The sequence below is a fragment of the Charadrius vociferus genome, unplaced genomic scaffold, assembly GCF_000708025.1.
Source record: "Charadrius vociferus isolate BGI_N301 unplaced genomic scaffold, ASM70802v2 scaffold103, whole genome shotgun sequence".
In the NCBI taxonomy this organism is placed as follows: Eukaryota; Metazoa; Chordata; class Aves; order Charadriiformes; family Charadriidae; genus Charadrius; species Charadrius vociferus.
Window position 1 is genome coordinate 1,963,875 of NW_009648061.1, and position 21,448 is coordinate 1,985,322.

At 37.1% G+C, this 21,448-nt stretch overlaps 1 protein-coding gene across 1 annotated transcript in view; it reads left to right on the forward strand.

Moving 5' to 3' along the window:
- The window catches only part of DNAH5 (dynein, axonemal, heavy chain 5), a 135,051-nt gene that overhangs the window by 52,263 nt on the left and 61,340 nt on the right, over positions 1 to 21,448 (forward strand). The window contains 11 exon segments of the mRNA XM_009883744.1: positions 328 to 540; positions 1,344 to 1,568; positions 2,856 to 3,028; positions 4,172 to 4,350; positions 5,937 to 6,124; positions 6,695 to 6,889; positions 7,566 to 7,700; positions 8,495 to 8,602; positions 12,925 to 13,078; positions 15,473 to 15,619; positions 17,351 to 17,592. Coding sequence (XP_009882046.1) covers positions 328 to 540; positions 1,344 to 1,568; positions 2,856 to 3,028; positions 4,172 to 4,350; positions 5,937 to 6,124; positions 6,695 to 6,889; positions 7,566 to 7,700; positions 8,495 to 8,602; positions 12,925 to 13,078; positions 15,473 to 15,619; positions 17,351 to 17,592 — 1,959 coding nt within the window.

A 21,448-nucleotide genomic window follows, 5' to 3' on the forward strand; every position in this document is an offset into this window, starting at 1 on the left:
GTTAGGATATTAACTCACCAGTAATGGGGGAAGGTTTCCTTTCCTGTGACTGGAAAGTGGAGGAGGTCATTGAAACTTAAGTGAAATTCAGGAATTGTCAGTGTATTGGGGTTTGTCTCCTTGTTCAGATGACAGTGTTTTGTTTAAAGCCTTTCTGCACACCAAACGTAATGATTTAATTGTTTTTACTTTTCACTTAACAGATTGGTATAATTTATTAGTTACCTAAATAAGTTTAATGGAGTGATGGCAGGAAAATCAGACAGTTACACTAAAGATAACAATAAATCGATAAATCACAAAACGTTCTTTCTTTGTTTTTGTTAGGTGTATGATCGTATACTGTCGATTAGTTCACGAGAGGGTGAGACTGTAGAGCTGACTAGACCTGTAATGGCTGAAGGTAACGTGGAAGTTTGGCTCAATTGCCTGTTGAAGGAATCCCAGCTGTCACTGCATCATGTTATTCGCCAGGCAGCTGCGCACATCCAGGAAACTAGTTTCCAACTGACTGAATTTCTTTCTACTTACCCAGCCCAGGTAATATTAATGTTAAATCAACAAAGAATTATGTACAGATATGCCGCACATTGGTGTTTTTTTCCTTGCCTTTGCAGCCAAAATTGCTGCCAGTGTTATAATTGCAAAACTGACATCTTAATCAGCTCGGTCTTTTTAAGTTACGCTTTACGTATCTGAAACCAAAATAAAATTTACCCTGAAGCTCTTCTTCAAAAATAATGCTGAACGCAATAAATTAATGCAATGGAGTTAGCACTATTTCTTTACAAGCTTAATACGTGACTACTGAAGGAAAAGTAGTAAAATTGTATGTTTGTTTATATATTCAGGGAAACATTGCATATTGCTAAAGATTTGGAGTTGAGGGTAGTGCTGAGGGAAAATTATTTTTTTAGTAGAAGCTTCTTCAGTTGTGATCAGGAATGTTGTTGGAGAGGGAATAAAGAGTTTGTGAATTATTGGAAAAAGATTTTAAATTAAAGCATTAATTAGCCTCTGGTTAGTTATTAATTATATATATAAGCTATATTAATTTTATATAGTATTTATACGTATACCATAAATTATATTGAACAGTTGTATCAGCAGTGCACCATAGGCAGTACCTACAAGACTGAAGTATGTATTTAACTATGTGTTTATGAATGGAATTGGGACACTTAAAACAAATGCATGGGTTGAATGACCTCTATATAGATGCATGAAAAATAATTTTATACAAACAGTAGCAGAACCATTTCTTTAGTTTATCTGTGTCTGTGAATGTACATTTTACGTGAATGAGAAAAGATTATGAAGCATATACTTTTATGTTCCCTAAGGTTGGGTTGTTAGGGATCCAAATGATATGGACAAGAGACTCAGAAGCAGCTTTGACTAATGCCAGGTATGATAAAAAAATTATGCGAAAGACGAACCAGTTTTTCCTGGATCTTCTAAATATGCTGATAGATATGACAACAAAAGACCTTAGCCCTGTTGAGCGGGTTAAATACGAGACATTAATCACTATTCATGTGCATCAGAGGGACATTTTTGATGGTCTGGTAAGTATTGAAAAATTTACATTGAGTTATGAGGTGGTTTCCATGTAAAACAATGTGAAAAGACTAGAAGAAAGTGTTACTATACCTATGAACTCGTGCCTCAAACTAAACGTTTAATTTCAGGATTGTAATGATTATGTGACCTGGAGTGTTATAAAAATGCTGATGTTGCTTCGAACCATGTCTTAGTTTCCCTTTATGAGATTCAGTGTTTTTTTTCCCCCCCACAAGCGATAGCAGAATTTTATAATGCTTTGTCTTGGGCCACTTAGTTTAGATGCCTCTGTTGCATGATCAGTTAGAGACTTCTTTTTCCTCATACATTTTGTTGCAAGTAATTGTCCTTTCTCTGGACTACATTGTGAGTCTCGAGGTGTAAATAGAATGAATATAGAGTTATAGTACAGAAAAAATTTTGAAGTTGGTTGAAGCCACTGTCCCCTCTGTTCTAATTTCAATAGCATACCTAATTATTGCATAGGGATTTATTTATTCACTTCACACTTTCTCACGCTGCCACAGGATACTAAAATGAGGAAAATTAAAGCATTTACTGCTTAATCATTCAAACTTAAAAACTAGCATATCATTTTACCTATAGGAAGCTCTGGATCTGGCTCTGAAATTAAACTGTCTGAGAAAAGATAGGTAGGCACCTATCTTTTCATTGTAAAACCAGTTGTTTCTAGTTATAAATATCTTATGTAAAGTATAATTTTTAGATAGAACCTTCGGGGCATCTTTTAAAATCTTGTTTTAATATTCAATTTGTTAAATTTGAATTACTTCTAGCTCTATTGAATCTCTTAGCTAATAGCACCATGACACTGTCTTGAAATACCTTTGTTCCAATTTGCATGTGGTTTCATACAAATCTCATGACTTTTTAAAAAAGAAAGTATCACGTTATGTGCTTCGAACTCATATATAAAAAGAAAATGGTAGAGAGGAGTAAAAGAAATAGCAGTTTTAATGTTAACTGAACTTAATGACTTTTGTTTGAGGCTTATGGACTGTTCATTTGTATTTAGAATTTTGACACACTCATCTAAAGCCTGAAGTTCCTTTGCCTTAGTATGGGTTTCAGGGACAGCAATAACACATTAGCAATTTTTGTGGTAAAAATCAAGATAGGGTCTCCACTATTCTTTTGCTACTAGTTGTTCTTTATGCCTTTCATTGTGATTACAGTTCTGTCTTTGCAGTACTACTTAGATAAGATAATATAAATGCAAAAATAAATGTTAACCATGAATAACACAGCCTTTTCCCCCCCTCTTTTCTTAGTGTTGCATGCATATCAAGAGCCCTACAGATTTTGAGTGGCTGAAACAGTGTAGATTTTATTTTAATGAAGACTCTGATAAAATGATGGTTAAGATCACTGATGTGGGTTTCACATACCAGAATGAATTCTTGGGCTGTACTGACAGACTTGTCATAACGCCTCTTACAGACAGGTAGAAAAGACTGATTTTTATTCCTTTATTCTTTGATGTCAAACCTAGGCTTTTAGAAGAGCAATTTAGTCATTCCTACTGGATGCAAAATAGATCTCTGTAGAGTTTATCCTTCATAGTCTTATCAAAGTCAATAATGTTAAATGAAATACATGAGTATTTCTCTTTCTGTGCCTTGCAATATGAATAACTTTCAGCTTAATTTCTGCCACGTACTTGCGTGATCCCCACATATATGATGTATGGGACTTTGATTGTCATGTATGTGAGGCCAGCATACCTGAGGATCAGCTGCATCCGACAGATACAATATGCAGAGAGAGATACAGGGCAAAAATAAGTGTTTACAGGCAAGCTAATGAAAACAGCTAAGAAGAATAGACAGCAAAACCAATATTATTCAGCTGCAATAATTGGAGATCTTTGATCTAGAAGGATGTTGAAAGAATTGCAGTCCTATTAACCGAGAAGTCTACCTGCCTAACTGGAATACAACAAAGAATGCTTTATAAGCTATCATTGGCAAAATAAAGGCATTGGGTTGGTTGTTTTCTTTTGTTTGTTTGTTGTTTTCCCTTTCCTTTTTTCCCTCTCCCTCTCCTTCTCCAACTGCTCCATACAGCACATTCTAGAGCTTCTCTTTAGATATTATTGTTAGCTGGGTGTTCTATTGCATTACACATAGCAGTTTCATTTATGAAAATGGGATGCCTTGTAATTTTAAAGATGGATGAGAAAGGAAAGGTTAGCTGTCTTTCATTATTCTACTCCACAATATAATGTGGTTCAGAACTACTTCACTTAAAGTAATTCAGGAACTAAGCTAACCAAACTACATTAGGCAGCATCTCTGTATGTGCTTTCTTTCCTGCTTGTGATCTTTCAGGTGGTTGATTATTGAGGATTATCTGTTCTTCCACTTTATGTATGAGGTTACGAACCTTAATATTACTGCATCAGAAGCTGAGTGAAGGGTTTTCCTTCTTAGTGTTTTAAATTGTAATTAGAGGCATGTCATTTCAGCAGTTTATTTGTCTCCTTAAATCAGACTTCCCTCATATAACACATTCGAGTAATTCCTTGGGCGCTATACAGAAAACTGCATTCAAGGCCATTAAGTGATGATAGCGTGTTGCCTTTTAGATGTTACATCACTTTGGCTCAAGCTTTAGGCATGAACATGGGTGGAGCACCTGTGGGACCTGCAGGAACTGGAAAAACTGAAACCATCAAAGACATGGGACGATGCCTTGGAAAATACGTAGTGGTCTTCAACTGTTCAGACCAGATGGATTTCCGAGGACTTGGGAGGATCTTCAAAGGTAAGAAGTGGACCAAAGGTAAGATGCTGGCCAAAAGGGTCAGCTGTATCCTGGGGTGCATTAAGTGCAGTATAATTAACCAGTCAAAAGAAGTGATTGTCCCACTATACTCAGCATTGGAGTGGCCTCACCTCAAGTACTGTGTGCAGTTTTGGGGTCAACAATATACGCAGCATACAGAAATATCAGAATGTGTTCAAAGAAGAGCCACAAAGATAGTGAAGGAACTAGAGGACATGACTTATGAGGAAAGGCTGAGTATACTAGGTTAGAGAAAAGCAGACTGAGGGTGCCCTCATTGCTGTCTAGAACTTCCTCATGACGGAGAGTGGAGAGGGAGGTGCTGATCTCTTATCTCTGGTGTCTGGTGATAGGACATGAGGAAATGGCTTAAAGCTGGGTTAAGTGAGTTCAGATTGGATATCAGGAAAATGTTCCTCATTGAGAGCATGGTCAAGCACTGGAACAAGATCCCTACGGAAGTAGTCAGGGCTGCAAGCCTGTCAGTGTTCAAGTAGTGTTTGGACAACACTCTTAGACATACGGTTTAACTTTTAGGTAGCCCTGTGTGGAGTCAGGAGCTGGACTTGATGATCCTCATGAGTCCTTTACAACTGAGGATATTCTGTGATTATATGGTTCCATGGACTATGTGAAAGTTACAAATGCTAAGAGAACATCTTTATAAAACAAGGTCAACACGTAATCAGCAGGTGGTTTTCAGCATTTTAATAAATGCAAGTAATTAATACCTTGTTATGTATGTAACACATTTGCAACACTGTCTCCAAGAAATAGAAATGTCTGAAAACATGTGACAGTTTATGAAAGGATACATAAAGACACTTAAAATAATCAAGGACGACTGCTAGTACAAAAAGAAAAAGCTGTTAAATTTATTGCTGAACTGGTGGAATGTGTTGGATTCTTATTTCAGTATTTTCTTTCCTTCAAATATCAAAGTTCTTGTTAGTTGAAGGAAGTGTATGAATAGTGCTATATATGTTAAAAACCGTTGGCACAGCTCACTGAAGTTAGATTCAGTCAACATTTTTTTTAGGCACTTGAAATTGATACCTGTCAGTCATGACAGATGTTGAATTAGAGGTCAAGTGGAGGTCCTTGACTATTGTGTTGTTGCAAGTGACTATGTTAATGATTTTTTTGTTTTGATTTGGTTTTTTTTTCCCAAAATATCCGAGGAAGAATGCACAGACTGAACCCTAACTTCTCTCCAGGTGAAAGCAACTTTATTGTTGATTTTAATCTGTGCAATATTTTCGTAGGCTTGTTGCATGGATTTTTTTTTAGGGGGGGTAGGGAGGAACAGGGAAACATTCAAGATGCTGAGAGAAGGAGCAGAAATCAAAGGATGTAGTATCCTAGAAAAGCTTGAGGACTTTTGAAACTTTGTGCATTCTTGCTTGAAAAGGAATTACATTCTCATTGTCCCTTTCCCAGCCTTCCAAAATTATTCTTTTTTTTTTTTCCTAAGGTAGATTAACCTGATTTTTGGCTCATACATTGCACCAGAAAAAAGGTTAACAACATAATGGTCAGATGCTCAGTTGCTTTTGTCTTTGAAGGTCTTGCTCAGTCTGGCTCCTGGGGTTGCTTTGATGAATTCAATCGTATTGATTTACCAGTACTATCAGTAGCTGCACAGCAAATTGCAATTGTGTTGACATGTAAGAAGGAACATAAAAAAAGCTTTATTTTTACTGATGGAGATAATGTGGAAATGAACCCAGAATTTGGCATCTTTCTTACTATGGTAGGTATTCAGTAGGTTTCTAATATGCCAGTGATGATTGTACAATAATCACTTCTAACTCGGTATGTTAAATGTACTTGCTAACTCTTACGTCACTCAGCTCTTAGAACTCACTGATAATTTGTGAACATTGAGCATTACTAAAAAGACAGTTTACAGGGTCTTGTTTCAATGATACCAAGCATATGCAATTAACAAATGCAGCCAGGACTGTAAATGAAAATTGTTATCTCAATGTCATATTACTTCTGCATGTTACATTTTGGTTCCCAAAGTATGCTTTTTGCTACAAGTACAGAAAAATGACCATAGAGATATAGGTAGAAGCAGGCAATAAAAACAGGACCTATAAGACAAATACAGATTTGAAGTGGAACATTTTTCATACCTCACAGATGTAAGAGAGGCTAAAATCCTGTAGAGATATGGTGGTAAATTTGCCTGGCAATTCATTTTTCCATGTGATTTAAAGCCAAAAGCTATATTTGTCTAACCAGATTACATGTTCCTTTGCTGATTCTTCAGTTTGTGCAAGGTGCAGTCAACTCCAAAACCTGTTCTTCTCTCCAGAATCCAGGATATGCTGGACGACAAGAACTTCCTGAAAACCTGAAGATCAACTTCCGTTCAGTGGCTATGATGGTTCCTGATCGTCAAATCATAATTCGCGTCAAATTGGCTAGTTGTGGTTTCATTGCTAATGTTGTATTGGCAAGGAAATTCTTTACACTGTACAAGTTGTGTGAAGAACAGCTGTCAAAGCAGGTGATTATTTTCTTGTGAGGAATAATTATCTTAGGGAAAAACTATATATGATGTTACAAATTATTATTATCTGTGTGAAGAAAATGGAAAAGTTCATGTTCACTAGGTAAGCTCAATGACTCTTGCAGTTTCGTAGTGCAACCCTCATCAGTCCTGGAGGATTAAGTCTTGCTAGAGGTTATCTGTACAAGAACGGGACTGTCATTCAGAACATTGTTTATTATTAAGATTTAGCTTTAATAAATGGTGATGATTAATGCAAAAAAAGGGCTTATGTATTAGCTGGTCTTATAGAGTGAACTGAGAAGCATTTGGTTTGTGCTGCCTGTGCTTGTTTAGATCTTTCTCAAATAAAGTCAGTTTCCAAGGTCCACAGAGAATTCACAATCATACTGCTAGTTTATTTCTTAATAGTCCTTGGGAACTTTGTCTTTGTTCAAGGACTCGTGATTACATTTCTTTTTTCTGTCACACTTTACAGTTTAGCAGATGGTAGCAAAGGTGGTGAATGAAGTCGCCCATAGTTATGCAGCCAAAGACTAGTTGTTGGATGTTAGGAGGCATTTGTGCCACGTGTACCACTTCTCATACATACTTATATCTTAAATAGTAAATAAGAATTGTTTCACCTCTGTTGACTTGGGGAAGATTTTCCCAAACTTTGCATGTCTTCTAGGTGCATTATGATTTTGGCTTGCGGAATATATTGTCAGTGCTACGTACATTAGGAGCAGCAAAAAGAGCAAATCCCACAGATACTGAATCTACCATTGTCATGCGTGTGCTGAGAGACATGAACCTGTCTAAACTGGTAAGTTCTGAGGGCCTGGTAAATTAATTAAATTGCACTTTAGAGCTATGTGGGTTTTTTTTGGAAATACAATTTCAATCTATTAAGGTGATCACCAGAAGATTGAATGTGGCCTTTACACTGAAGCTAACTTGTATGTGTTCCATTCTCTGGGTGGTCTTGGGTACTGCTTTTGGCTGGGATGGAGTTAATTTTCTTGTAGTACCTTGTATGGGACTGGGGAGGGAATGAGTGAGGGGTTGTGTGGTGCTTGGCTGCTTACCTGGGTTAAACTACAACACCTTGAATTGTTCAGAAACTTTTTTACAGATATCCCCTGCTACCTATAGAAATAAGTGACCAAATAGAAGTCTGTAGAAAATTTGACCTAAAGTGTTTAAACACTCTTTTGAAATAATCTGTTATTTGTAGTAATAAGTACCATCTCACCGGTCTTAAATAGCTAACCAAAGCTCTTGTGTTGCTGTGGTACTTCATCTGCTTTGTTGTGTTTTTTTAACACCTTAGACAAATAATTCACTATTCGTCTAAATGTTATTGCTAAAATCTACTTCAACAAATTTGGTCTGTATGTTAGTGGTTTATTTTTAATAACTTTTGATTATTGGAAGCATCACACGGTCTCCTGCTGTGTCCTTCTAGAGAGTTTAGCACCTAGAAGGCTACCATACATGGCTCCTTATGATTTCAAATATTGCTTTAGCTCTACAAGACTTAGGAATTGTTTTTTAAGATGACAGAATATATAAAATAGGTTTTAATCTGTGAGTTTTTTCCCCTCTGATTTTCACTAGATTGATGAAGATGAACCCTTATTCCTGAGTCTAATTGAAGATCTGTTTCCAGATATCAAGCTTGATAAAATAGGCTATCCTGAACTGGAAGCTGCCATTGACAAACAGGTAATGTTTCTCTTGATCTGTGCTGCTGTGGCATAATTATCATGATGTGACAGCTAAGAAAATTATTGGTGTTGAATCTCCCCAGCTGGTAATAATGTGTTTTACTCTTTAGAGGAAGAATAAGCTTTTTCATAAATCTTTATCATTGGCATATTGTTATTAACCTTATTCTTAAAGATGTCACTGAATTGTGATTGTGGTGTTCTGTGGTTTTCTTGTGAGTCGTTTGTGGTGACCGGTTTGAAAAATGCATGTATATTCGCTTGCCTTATGTGACCCAGGATTTAATATTTGCATAAAGTCTAACACTCAGAATCTTTTGGAACTTTTGGAACATTTCAATAAGGCCAACTTAAGAACATCAGCACCATATAGAAGGTTAATGAAGTATGTACACTTAAATGATCACCTCTGTTAAACTTTCCCCCAGAATTTTGATAATTCCTCAGGTAATTATCTAATAGTTAAACAGAGAAATAAATAAATAAAAAAAAACCCTCAAAAAACCCCAACATGGAAAAAAAAATGAAAATCAGTAGTGTATTTCTGAAGAATATGACTTTTTCTGAAGTATATAACTTTTCATTTACTGATATTTAATATCATTAGATACAAGTAAAGAGTGTTGGAAACTTTGAAGAGCTTTAGGCATTGTGATTATCTTATGTGAAACAAAATTTATCAAAAATTCAGACCAAGGGATCTCATGGTGCTTTTTTTGTGCTATGACAGTGTTTGGAAATTTTGTTAGCTTATTTTGGTGTATTTTTCTCATATTGCTAAGACTTAAAATCTGGAGAAAACAGAAATGGTAAGATGTCTCGTTTGTCTTGGAAATGAATCAAAGTTTTATTGAATGGAGCTCTTTGCTGGGTTTCGAGCTATAATGGCTCAGTATAATGAAAACAGTTTTTGACAGAATCGAGCAATGTGCCCTGGCGGCCAAGAAGGCGAATGGCATCTTGGGGTGCATCAAGAAGAGTGTGGCCAGCAGGTCGAGGGAGGTCATCCTCCCCCTCTACTCTGCCCTGGTGAGGCCGCATCTGGAGTACTGCATCCAGTTCTGGGCTCCCCAGTTCAAGAAGGACAGGGAACTGCTGGAGAGGGTCCAGCAAGGGGCAACGAAGATGATTAGGGGATTGGAACATCTCTCATATGGAGAAAGGCTGAGGGACTTGGGTCTCTTTAGTCTAGAGAAAAGAAGATTGAGGGGGGATCTTATTAATACTTACAAATACTTAACGGGAGGATGCCAGGGGGATGGGAGCAGTCTTTTTTCAGTGGTGCCCAGTGATAGGACGAGGGGTAATGGGCATAAACTTGAACATAGGAAGTTCCATCTTAACATGAGAAGGAACTTCTTTACTTTGAGGGTAGCGGAGCACTGGAACAGGCTGCCCAGAGAGGTGGTGGAGTCTCCCACTCTGGAGACATTCAAAACCCGCCTGGACGCTGTCCTGTGCAACGTGCTGTAGGTGACCCTGCTCTGGCAGGGGGGTTGGACTAGATGATCTCCAGAGGTCCCTTCCAACCCTAACCATTCTGTGATTCTGTGAGTTCAGGAGAACTATTTTTATTAGGGAAGGGAGGCAGGAGTTGTTGGGAAAATATCACAATGAAGATATAGTCATTACTTAAATTAAAATGTTTTTCTATGTTTATATGTTGTGGCAGGTTGACCCCAGCTGGCAGCTATGCCAACACCAAGTCACTTGCTCACTTTCCCCCAGTGGGTTAAGGGAGACATTTGGAAGGGGATAAGAAGAAAAAAAAGCTCATGGGTCTCGATTGAGACAGTTTAAATGAAGAAAAAAAAAAAAAGAAAAAGAAACAAGTGATGCAAAAGCAATCGTTCACCACCAGCAGACTGATCCCCAGCCAGTCTCTGAGCAGTGGCTATTTGGAGAAACTTCCCCCCACTTTTAGTGCTGATCATGATGTTATGTGGTATGGAGTATCCGTTTGGGCAGTCAGAGTCAGCTGTCCCAGCTGTGTTGCCTCCCAATCTCCCGCCCACATGCAGCCTACTGGGACAGTGAGAGAAACGGAGAAGGCCTTGACGCGGTTCAAGCATAGTTCAGTAACAGCCAAAAGGCCTTGATGCGGTTCAAGCATAGTTCAGTAACAGCCAAAACACTGATGTGTTATTAACACTATTTTCATCACAAATCTAAAACACAGGACCATACACACTACTATGAAGAAAATTAATTCCATCCCAACCAGATCCAGTACATACATACAACTGTTAACAGAGGATCTGGTGAGAACACGTCAAGTCTGCTGGTGCACATACTTCTTTTCTGATAAGGAAAATATCTAGTTTGCAAGATTATTACAGAGTGTTAGAAATTGTAAAGAAAAGATGTCTCCACTGATGGCATTGGATTAGGGTGAAGGAATAGCTAACATGACCATCTTGTTTCATGTGAAATCAGTTCAGATATATTCTGTCAGTGTATCATTAGATTTTGGATACGTTACTGTATATATGTGGACTCTGGAAATCAGTCAGAAGGCTATATTCCATACTGGAAAGAAAGGCAGCTTGACTCGTTTGGTGTCAACTGCGAGAACTGTTAAGATGTAAATGATAACAGAATTTTATTATGTATCCATGAGAATAGTGCATCTGTTGTCTTTGTTGTGATTTGCAAACTCCATTGCTTCAGCAGTTGTGTTCTTCATGGTGATGAAGAGTTGGTGGCAGCATATACTTCACAGTTGCTGTTGATGAATTCATCTTGTGCTGCCTTCTGTTCTTGGCTTCCTTGCAGAGTGAGATAAATAAGTTGAACTGACGTCAAAAGGCCTTGATGCGGTTCAAGCATAGTTCAGTAACAGCCAAAACACTGATGTGTTATTAACACTATTTTCATCACAAATCTAAAACACAGGACCATACACACTACTATGAAGAAAATTAATTCCATCCCAACCAGATCCAGTACATACATACAGCTGTTAACAGAGGATCTGGTGAGAACACGTCAAGTCTGCTGGTGCACATACTTCTTTTCTGATAAGGAAAATATCTAGTTTGCAAGATTATTACAGAGTGTTAGAAATTGTAAAGAAAAGATAAGTCTCCACTGATGGCATTGGATTAGGGTGAAGGAATAGCTAACATGACCATCTTGTTTCATGTGAAATCAGTTCAGATATATTCTGTCAGTGTATCATTAGATTTTGGATACGTTACTGTATATATGTGGACTCTGGAAATCAGTCAGAAGGCTATATTCCATACTGGAAAGAAAGGCAGCTTGACTCGTTTGGTGTCAACTGCGAGAACTGTTAAGATGTAAATGATAACAGAATTTTATTATGTATCCATGAGAATAGTGCATCTGTTGTCTTTGTTGTGATTTGCAAACTCCATTGCTTCAGCAGTTGTGTTCTTCATGGTGATGAAGAGTTGGTGGCAGCATATACTTCACAGTTGCTGTTGATGAATTCATCTTGTGCTGCCTTCTGTTCTTGGCTTCCTTGCAGAGTGAGATAAATAAGTTGAACTGACGTGAGCTTCGATATGCGAGTAACATAGCTAGTAATGGTGCCAGTTCCATGGTTCTGACTGAGTACATGACAGTAATTGTAAAAGCTGAGTTTTATCTTGTCAGTAAAAAGTTAGTCCTCTTTTTACTAATAGTATTTTCTGAGATTTTTTGTGGAACATAATTTAAAACCAGAAATTATACTTGAATTAAAATATAATTGTTATTTTGAGAGCTTCACTTTTATAACATGACCTTGAGTTTTTTGAAATTTTTTTGACAGTCAATAACATATAGCGTGCTATGAATTCTTAGGAAATAGTCTCTAGCTTTTCTCTGCTGGCTAAAATCTTGTTCACTTCCAGCTGAGTCACTTTCACAGGGAACAGCGTACCATTATAGCGAGATAACTTCTTTAAGCTTGGAACTGGTAAAAAGTAGTAAACAACCATATGATACTTGATTCTAAAATATCATGTCTTTTCTTAGAAGGATGATATTAATAAGTTACTCAAAGGGCTGTCTGTACACTAAGAAATATTTAACAAAATGTTTTACAGAAAAAATTTTGGCTATTTGTAAGCATATAGAAACACAAGTCGCCATCATCATCATAAAAAGGTAACTGGAAAGTGAAAACACCGTTGTTTTTCTGAATACATATTTGAATACCAAATATCAATTCTTTTTGCAAACAGTTTTTAATATACACAAAAACTTGACAAAGAGTGTAGTCTTCTGCGAAAGATAGATATTTTTTTTTTTTAAATCATCAAAATAGTGAACTAAAATAGTAGTAATCTGGTTTTCTGTCACTACATGCAGGTGGAGGAAGCTGGACTTGTTTGTCATCCTCCTTGGAAACTGAAGGTTATCCAACTTTTTGAAACCCAAAGAGTAAGGCATGGATTGATGACGCTAGGGCCTAGTGGTGCAGGAAAAACTGTTTGCATCCACACTTTGATGAAAGCCATGACAGGTATGTGAGTATTTATATTGTAAACTGTTATGTTGTAAACTTTCAACCACATTGTTTCTTCATAGAAAGCCTCAATTACTTCACAGTGAGAATAAATTACTGGAAGAATCAGTTTGTGTGTTGTAGTACTAATTATTGTAGTAGTATGTTTTAAAAGCTCAAAACTGTCTGTCGTTCAAAGCCATAGAATATAATATATATCCTGTTTTCCATATTATGATACTTAGAAGTTCTTATTCTAGAAACATTGAGAAGGAGGAATACTGTCTGGGTAGTCGGCTTGGACAAGGTAGACAAAAGTCTCCCAGGTTTGGCTGAGGTAATGCTGAAACGGTCCCCTAATCATAAGTATTTAGTCCTTTTTGAACACAATTAACAAGGCAGGGTCTTTATCTGCAGTATAAAATAACTACTTCTATCATTTGTTGCTGCTAGGAGATAGTTCCTGGTTTAGGCAGTGACAAAGTCTTCAAGGGTATTCATTTTGTGTCCTGGCTGGGTGCTTGAGGAGTGTGTGTTTTTTGTCCCCTGTATTTCTAAATAAAAATATTAGTGGAAGAACTTCTGTTTGATCATATTAAACTAAAAGCTCACAGCTGCGGGAGAAAAAAACATCTCTTTTGAGGTAAGCTTGTGTTACCCCATTTCACAGATTCAGTAGGCAATACAGTTTTCGAGAAATGGATAGTTTCTGTGAAAAATGGTTTGGCCAGTCTCTCATCTATGCAATACATTTGTGTGCTTAAGAAACACCGTAAGCTCTACATTGCATTGTAAATGACTGTTCTATTTAGGAAAAAAGCCCAGAAAGAACACATAGTTGCATTACACTACTTTCCTATGTTTCTGTAGCACTGAGACGTGAACTAATTACCAAGATAAAGCCACTGCAATGCTTTTTTTCAAGCTGAGCTTCTGGCATAAACTCATGAAATGTAAAACTACACGATTTGCCAGGTTTCTATCTTACATGTTAGTAAACTCTGATTATAATTAAGATTTTAAGATAAACCATCTTTTTAGTTCTTTCTTTCAGCATCTTATTACTGGCTCCTAATTAAATATTAATATTGGCTTTTCTAAAGATGTCTGGCATAGGAGTTTTTAAATTGATGTTAATGAGGAAAATATAAAGGTTATAAGATCATGGTATGGCTAGATAGAATTTAGCTGCCTAAGAGACTTCACAGGGATATGCCAATATCATATACTTTGCCTGTTCCAAGGTGTATACAAGTGGACAATGGTGAAAACCAAAAAACAATCAATCATGTAGAGCCATCTCTCTAGTATTTAGTCATTGGGTTTTAAAAAAGTGCATCCAAACCAAAGGCTTTAAGTCTCTATTCTTTTATAAGCCTTCAAAATATTAAACTAAGCCTTAAATAAATTTTGTCATGCTGCTCTTCTGTTCTCAATGAATCTATGTGTCCTGGTTTGAGGTAAAGCAGAATGAATTTTCTGTTCAGTAACTTCACCTTTTAGCTGAGACTCTTCTAACTACTGAAAATAACAGCATATTGTGCAGAAAGTGTTTGCTCTCAGAGTGATAAGACCCATGTTTATAGTTGATGCCAAGGAATGGTATGAAGAGGGGCTCCTGCTTATACTTATTGCTATAACACCCAAGGGCAGATAACTCTGTTATTTGCCCCGCTGGAGGGTCGGAAGCGGAAAAGTGTAGAGGGATCCCACCTGTGGGGAGGAGCGGACAGGACAAGTGACCCAAACCTGACCAACAGGGTATTCCGTCCCATCTGCCTCATGCTCAGTGTAAAAGCTGAGGGATCAAAGGGTCAGCCTTCTTTTTCTTCAATGGCCGAGGTCCGAGGAGGACTCTGTATGTCCATCTGCTTTTGATCCCAATCCTGAATCCAGATCCGGAATCCAGCTCCCACCTGTCACTGAGTCCAATCTGGGACTTCCCCAGTGCTAGCTGGTGATGTGATTGTCATCCTGGGAGCTTGATAGGGTTTTGTATATGTTGCATTATTTTCTTTTTATCTTATTATGAATATTTCATTAAAGTAGTTTAGTTTCTTCTAAACTCATAAGTCTATTTCACTCTCTCATCTGCCTCTCTTGGAAGAGAGGTAGGGGAGGCCATCTGTCATTCTGCCTTAGTGGCCAATTCGGCCTAAGCCATGACACTATGAAATGTGAATTGTACTTTCAAAAGTTTCAGAACTTTGTTCTAAATTAGATTTTAGTGGCTCCAATTAACAAATATTGATGTATAGCAAGAGAGAAGTTTACCAAGGACTTCTTAACAACTTCTTAAAATGGCGCATGCATATTAAACCATACATTTAGGCGTAATCATTTTGGATTTGTCAAAATTGTCTGGCTGTTGAAAAGAAATATCAAAACTAACTGATGATCTGCCTTTCGTAGATTGTGGACAGCCACATCGTGAAATGAGAATGAATCCTAAAGCTATAACTGCTGCGCAAATGTTTGGTCGTCTCGATGTGGCAACAAATGATTGGACAGATGGAATATTTTCAACACTCTGGAGAAAAACTTTAAGAGCCAAGAAAGGTATAATAAAAAAAAAATCCCTCCAAAATAAAGGAAGTTGCAGGGAATCTGTCTAAAAAGTACATTAGCAGACTCTGTTTTTTCTGCTGGTTGTTTTTTCTGCTGGTTTGTTTTTTTTGTTACTTACATGGAAGCTTTGGAATATCGCTACAAGAACTTCTGTCTATCGTATGGTCTCTGTTCAAAATGCTTTGTGTTCAAACTGTGTACTATAGCAAATACTGTTTCACTGAATTTGCTGAGCCCTCTCTTTCAATTATTGGCCTTTGTATGGAAGAAAAGTGGAAGGTAAGAGTCAGCTCCCCCAGCACTGGTATGATAAAAAACTTTGGTGCTGTCAGGATTTCTACCTGGTCTCCAGCTGCCATGTTAGAAGGGTGTGAATCTCCTTTGTGTCATATGTGCTAGCCTTGCGCCTTGCATAGTCCATCTCAAATTGCACTAGATAATTCTCTTTAGGCAACCAATTTCTGCCTAAAATAATGCTGGCTTATATTCTTAGACTGCTATATTAACTAAAGGAGAGGCCTTGATGGTTTGATGCTAGATTGGTTCTTCCTTGCTTTGTCTGAATGCTAGTATGTGAACTTATCATTAGGCCTTAAGGACTAAAGGAAAACAAATCCTAACATTTTTCTTGTACTGTTAATTTTCATGCAAAAAATCTTAGTCTTTAAGGATACAGATACTTTTAAAATAGAAAATACTTTTTGATTTAATTTTTTTTTTTTTCAAATCTAGAAATGTAGCATGCTTGAGAATGTAGCATAGCATTAACTGTTGATTTTTCTGTTTTTCCCCTCAACATGAAATACAAATTAGCACACTCTTATGAGTTCCTCATATTTGCTGTTTGCAACACTTGTGTAATGACCCTTTATGAAGTGAACTCCAGAGCATCTCATGCCTGAGATGCCTGCACTGTAGCAATAAAAGGCATCTAAATATAAAACTATTTGTCTTAGAGGTGAGAAAGTTTGTCATCCAGGACCACCTTCATTCATACCTAGCAACGCACGAAGCCACCAAAGCCTGGATAGTAAGGACTCGCTCTGAAGGCAGATGAGAGCAGGTCCATCTCTGACTAAAGGGCTACCTAGCAATGCACCCGAGGGCTAGCTACTCTCTAAGGGACAGGGAACCAGCAGCCAAGGGGGGATCCCTTTTCAGTCAAGGCCTGTTGCTCAGTACCCAAGTGAGGTGAGCAGGACAGACCCGGACCCTCCTGGGAAACAGAGACAGACTAAGATAGATTTCTGTTACTAAATGGAAAGAGCTGGAAAAACTTTAAAGGGAGCTGGATCAAGTTTACAAGCAGGAGATGAACAACAAGAATCTTCCCGTAATGGACCTCTTTTACTTATGAAAGTGAGCATACTATTTGAGAGAGTGATTTTTCAAGTGTGCCTTTCATTTAATCTTACTACATTTACACAAACTCTCTGGAAACAAGTGAATGGTGGTTCTTAAATAGATCTATACAAACTGATGACTTATGCTGATGACCCTTTATATATTGAGCAATGGATAATTATTATCAATAGGTGACAAAACGAAGTACTTAATTGAAATTGAGTGATGGAAATGGTAACTGTATTAAAAGCTGAGATTGTAGCTGTGTGCATTAATTCAGAATTAGTTCAAAATTCATTTGCAGCGAGAAGAAACTGGTCTTTGAAAGAGACTAAAACTTCCTCCATAGGCATTTTTATGTGTTATTTTGGGTTATAGGTGACCACATCTGGATAGTTCTTGATGGTCCAGTTGATGCAATTTGGATTGAGAACCTTAATTCTGTCCTGGATGATAACAAAACTCTAACACTAGCAAATGGAGACCGGATACCTATGGCACCAAATTGCAAGATAGTCTTTGAACCTCATAATATTGATAACGCTTCTCCAGCAACAGTTTCAAGGAATGGGATGGTATTCATGAGTTCATCAGTTCTCAACTGGAGCCCTATCCTTGAGGTACAATAGCTAAGTGATTGTTTATGTATTAAAAGTTTTACTGGTTTCTTATTCAACACTTCACTGTTGTTACATTAGGACCTAATTTTGTGACTTTTGCTATGAAATAGCCATTACACTATATAAACTTATAGCAATGTTTCTGGTAGTTTATACAAGAGTAAATAATGTAATTTTTTTAGGAACATGGGCACCATATATTTTATATATATTTTATATTTTATTTATTTATATATTATATTTATGTATTTATCTTATATATTGTCTCTTATATATATTATTTTATATATAACATATTTTAAAAACATAGATATTTCACTTTGGGACAAATTTGTAATTCAAGGTGTTTTATACAATGGAAGAACAACTTGGTTGTCAAAATACCAACTATGTGGCAGCCCCTAGTACAGCTTCAGACCAAGGAAGAAGAAAGAGTAAACAGTCTGACTCAGGAATGTAGAAATCCTCAAGAAAATATAGGTTCTCTTGATATTTCTTAAAATTAATTGCACTTGGGATTTAGAACCAGAAACAAAGTCAATGCAGCATCAAAGTATGCAATTTTTAAATTAATGTTCTTAAGTGGTTGTCTGTTAATGGTTCAAAATGTCTGAAGAATGAAGCAGTGGTTACTCTCTCTCTGGCACGGAATGAATCATTTAGAAAAACAGGATATGTTATAGGTGTGTTTTGGAGGGAAAAACAGCATATAACATATCCAAATTTCAAAGTGGTTTATAAAGTGAGTTTTTCTTATCTATGTCATCTTTCATCTTCCAAAACCCAGAAAAAATAAAACCTTGTCTTGACTGAATGCTGGTAACGATATAGTGAATGATACATTTAGGCACTTGAGCATACTATGGGTTTTTTTTATGTAGCAAATATCTTGGTAAAGGTGAAATATAAGAGTTCCCAAGAATCTACCTAATGTTCAGTAGTAATATCTTTCAACAAAATTTTCAGCATTTAATTCTAGTTTTCTTCCTTTTTAAGAAAATAATCGAGACAATAGCAGTAAAAAAAAAGATTGGTTTCTGATTATTTTTTTTATTCTTAAGCCCTATATTGCCTTAGAAATGTATTGGTGAAGTAGTGTCCTCAGGATTAACTTTAAAAAAAAATAAATTTAAAGAAATAATAATTTATTTTCTCTTTTTATTTCTTGTCTAGTCAGTCTTATTGAGAATATTTTGTTGACATTGTTTTCCTTTGAAACATGAACTGACTCATGTGTATCAAAAATTAAAACTTTCTCCCTTGTGGCTAAGAACTGTGATCACAGAATTACTTTATTACCTTCTGAAAACAAAGTCAATATACCTTTATTCTGTATAATTGCAAATTAACGTTCCTTTATATGGGCTTCAAACTTTAATTTGAAGCTAGGAATAATTTAGTCTTCCTGTTTATGAAATTAGAACATCATCCAGGCCCTTGTAACATATTTACCCCCCTGTTTCCAGAGTCAAAAACCCCAAAACTTCACTTGTTACTATGAGCTGACAGACTGAATTTTACTGTCCTCCTTTCTGGAAAGCATCACATTAACAAGTTTTTCAAGATAATTTTTTAAATGAATGTCTCATGGTCCCATTCTCTCATTTCATTTTCCAAATCAAATAAAATACCTGTGGAAAGTACAACTAATGTTCATGTAGAGAGTATTGCTTAACTAGCCAGATGAAAATACAGTTGGCTTCATATTAACTTTCATGTTAGTAGTTGAGGAAGCCTTTTGTAATGATTAATCTGTATTATTTTCTGATTTCTTATTGTTTTAACCCATAAAGCTTCCCATGCTTGTAAGTCTTATAAAGCTTGCTTGTTTATAACCATATTCCTTGTCCATAAATCCCTGATTTGTCTGGCAATGGATAAAAAGTTGACATGCTGTCGTGACTTCAGTTGGGATAAAATTAACTTTTTTTACTAGCAGCTGGTGCAGTGCTGTTTTGGATTTGGGTTGAGAAATAGCGTTGATAGCACAATCATGATTTTAGTCGTTGCTAGGCAGTTAAGGTCATCTTCTCACACCGCTGTGCCAGCGAGCAGGCTGGGGGACCACAAGAAGTTGGCGGGGGGGGACACAGCTGTGACAGCTGACCCCAAATGGCCAAAGGGATATTCCATACCATATGACACCATGTTCAGTATATAAAGCTGGGAGAAGAAGAAGGAAAGGGGGCATGTTCAGACTGATGATGTTTGTCTTCTCAAGTACCTGTTATGTGTGATGGAGCCCTGCTTTCCTGGAGATGGCCGAACACCTGCCTGCTGATGGGAAGTAGTGAATGAATTCCATGCTTTGCTTTGCTTGTGTGTGCAGTTTTAGCTCTATGTATTAATCCGTCTTTATCTCAACCCATGAGTTTTTTCTCACTTTTGCTCTTCTGATTCTCTCCTCCATTTAAACTGGGGGGAGTGAACGAATGGCTGCATGGTTCTAACTGCTGACTGTGGTTAAACCACGACATACCACGAGGCATGGTCTGTGACCCTGCCTGGAACAACTGCCTTTAGCATGTTAGAGGTTTCAGCACAGATGGAAATCAAGAGAGAGACAGTATGCTGTTGTCCAAGCCCTGAGTGGCAAGTGCCTCTTCCTGGGGCTGGACACAGTGGAGTTCCCCAGGGGAAGTGTGTCCTGGACATGGAGTTATCAGGTGAAGGAACTGTGGGAAGAAGTGAGATTTGTATGCCTTCAGGCAAGACAAACAGGTCAGCAGGACCTCTGCAGAGACACTGCAGACTTAAGATCCCTAGCCCTGTAATGGAGAGGAGAGTGAGTGAGAGACTGCATTCAAAGCTTTGGTGAACAGATCAAGATGAGGAAGGCTGTAAACTTGTGTTTTCTGGCAACAGAAGTGAGGTTTCTTTTCCACTTGCAGATCTGAAATGGAGAGTCAGTATAATGCCCTGAGAAGAGGTGAGGAGCAACAAGGTCCACTAAGGGAAGCATCAGAACCCAGTTTAGCCTTAACGAATTAAAAGGGAAAGGAGTGTGATTGTCATCAGAGACTCCCTCCTGTGATGGAGGTACCCATGGGCTGTGATTTGTTGCTATAGATGTTTGCTGCTTATGAAGGACTAAGCAGAGGGTTGTTACTGTATTTCTCTAGTAGTGCCTAGAGTCTTTCCCTCTTAGAATGATACTAAATCATGTGGAGCTGGCTGTTCAATCACAGCTACTTAGCAACACTTGAGAATCATCACTAATTAATTTGATAGGTTTCTTTGCCAAGTCCAAAATATTTGCATTCTTATTAGGAGAAAAAAAAAAGTGTTTACTAAAAATTTGGCTGTTATTGAAGTTTTACCAATGCAAATACATGCAGTCAACACAAGTGCCTTATGTATGTTACTGCAAGGCTTTACAATTTTTATTTTTAAAACTAATATGACTACTTCGGAAAGCGTAAGTGCAAATAATGTATCTAGGACAGTGGCTCCCATGTGCACTTGTGGTGTTCCTTTCTGTACATATAGCACTGCATAGGGCCTGCTGATGTTAGATTCTCACAGCTCTGCCTCCTTGCATTGCTTAACTTGCAGACTTCTTGAATGTTTCAGTTTAAATTCAGCTATAGATTCAGCTGCAAAAACAGCAAAACCAAAAAAAAGCATTTTATTTTACTTTATCAGTCATGATTTACCTCCTTACTTTAAAGTGATATGCAGAATAAATTTAGTGTTGAAGTAAGCGTTGCATGACAGTAGTTTCACTTAATCCATGACCTTATGCTTTTAATTTATTTTGGTGGTGGCAAGAGTCAAAAAAAAAACCAAGAGCATGTTTGGGTGTTTTGTTTTTTTTTTTTTTTTTTTGGTTTTAGGAAAACAAAAAAAAATTAAG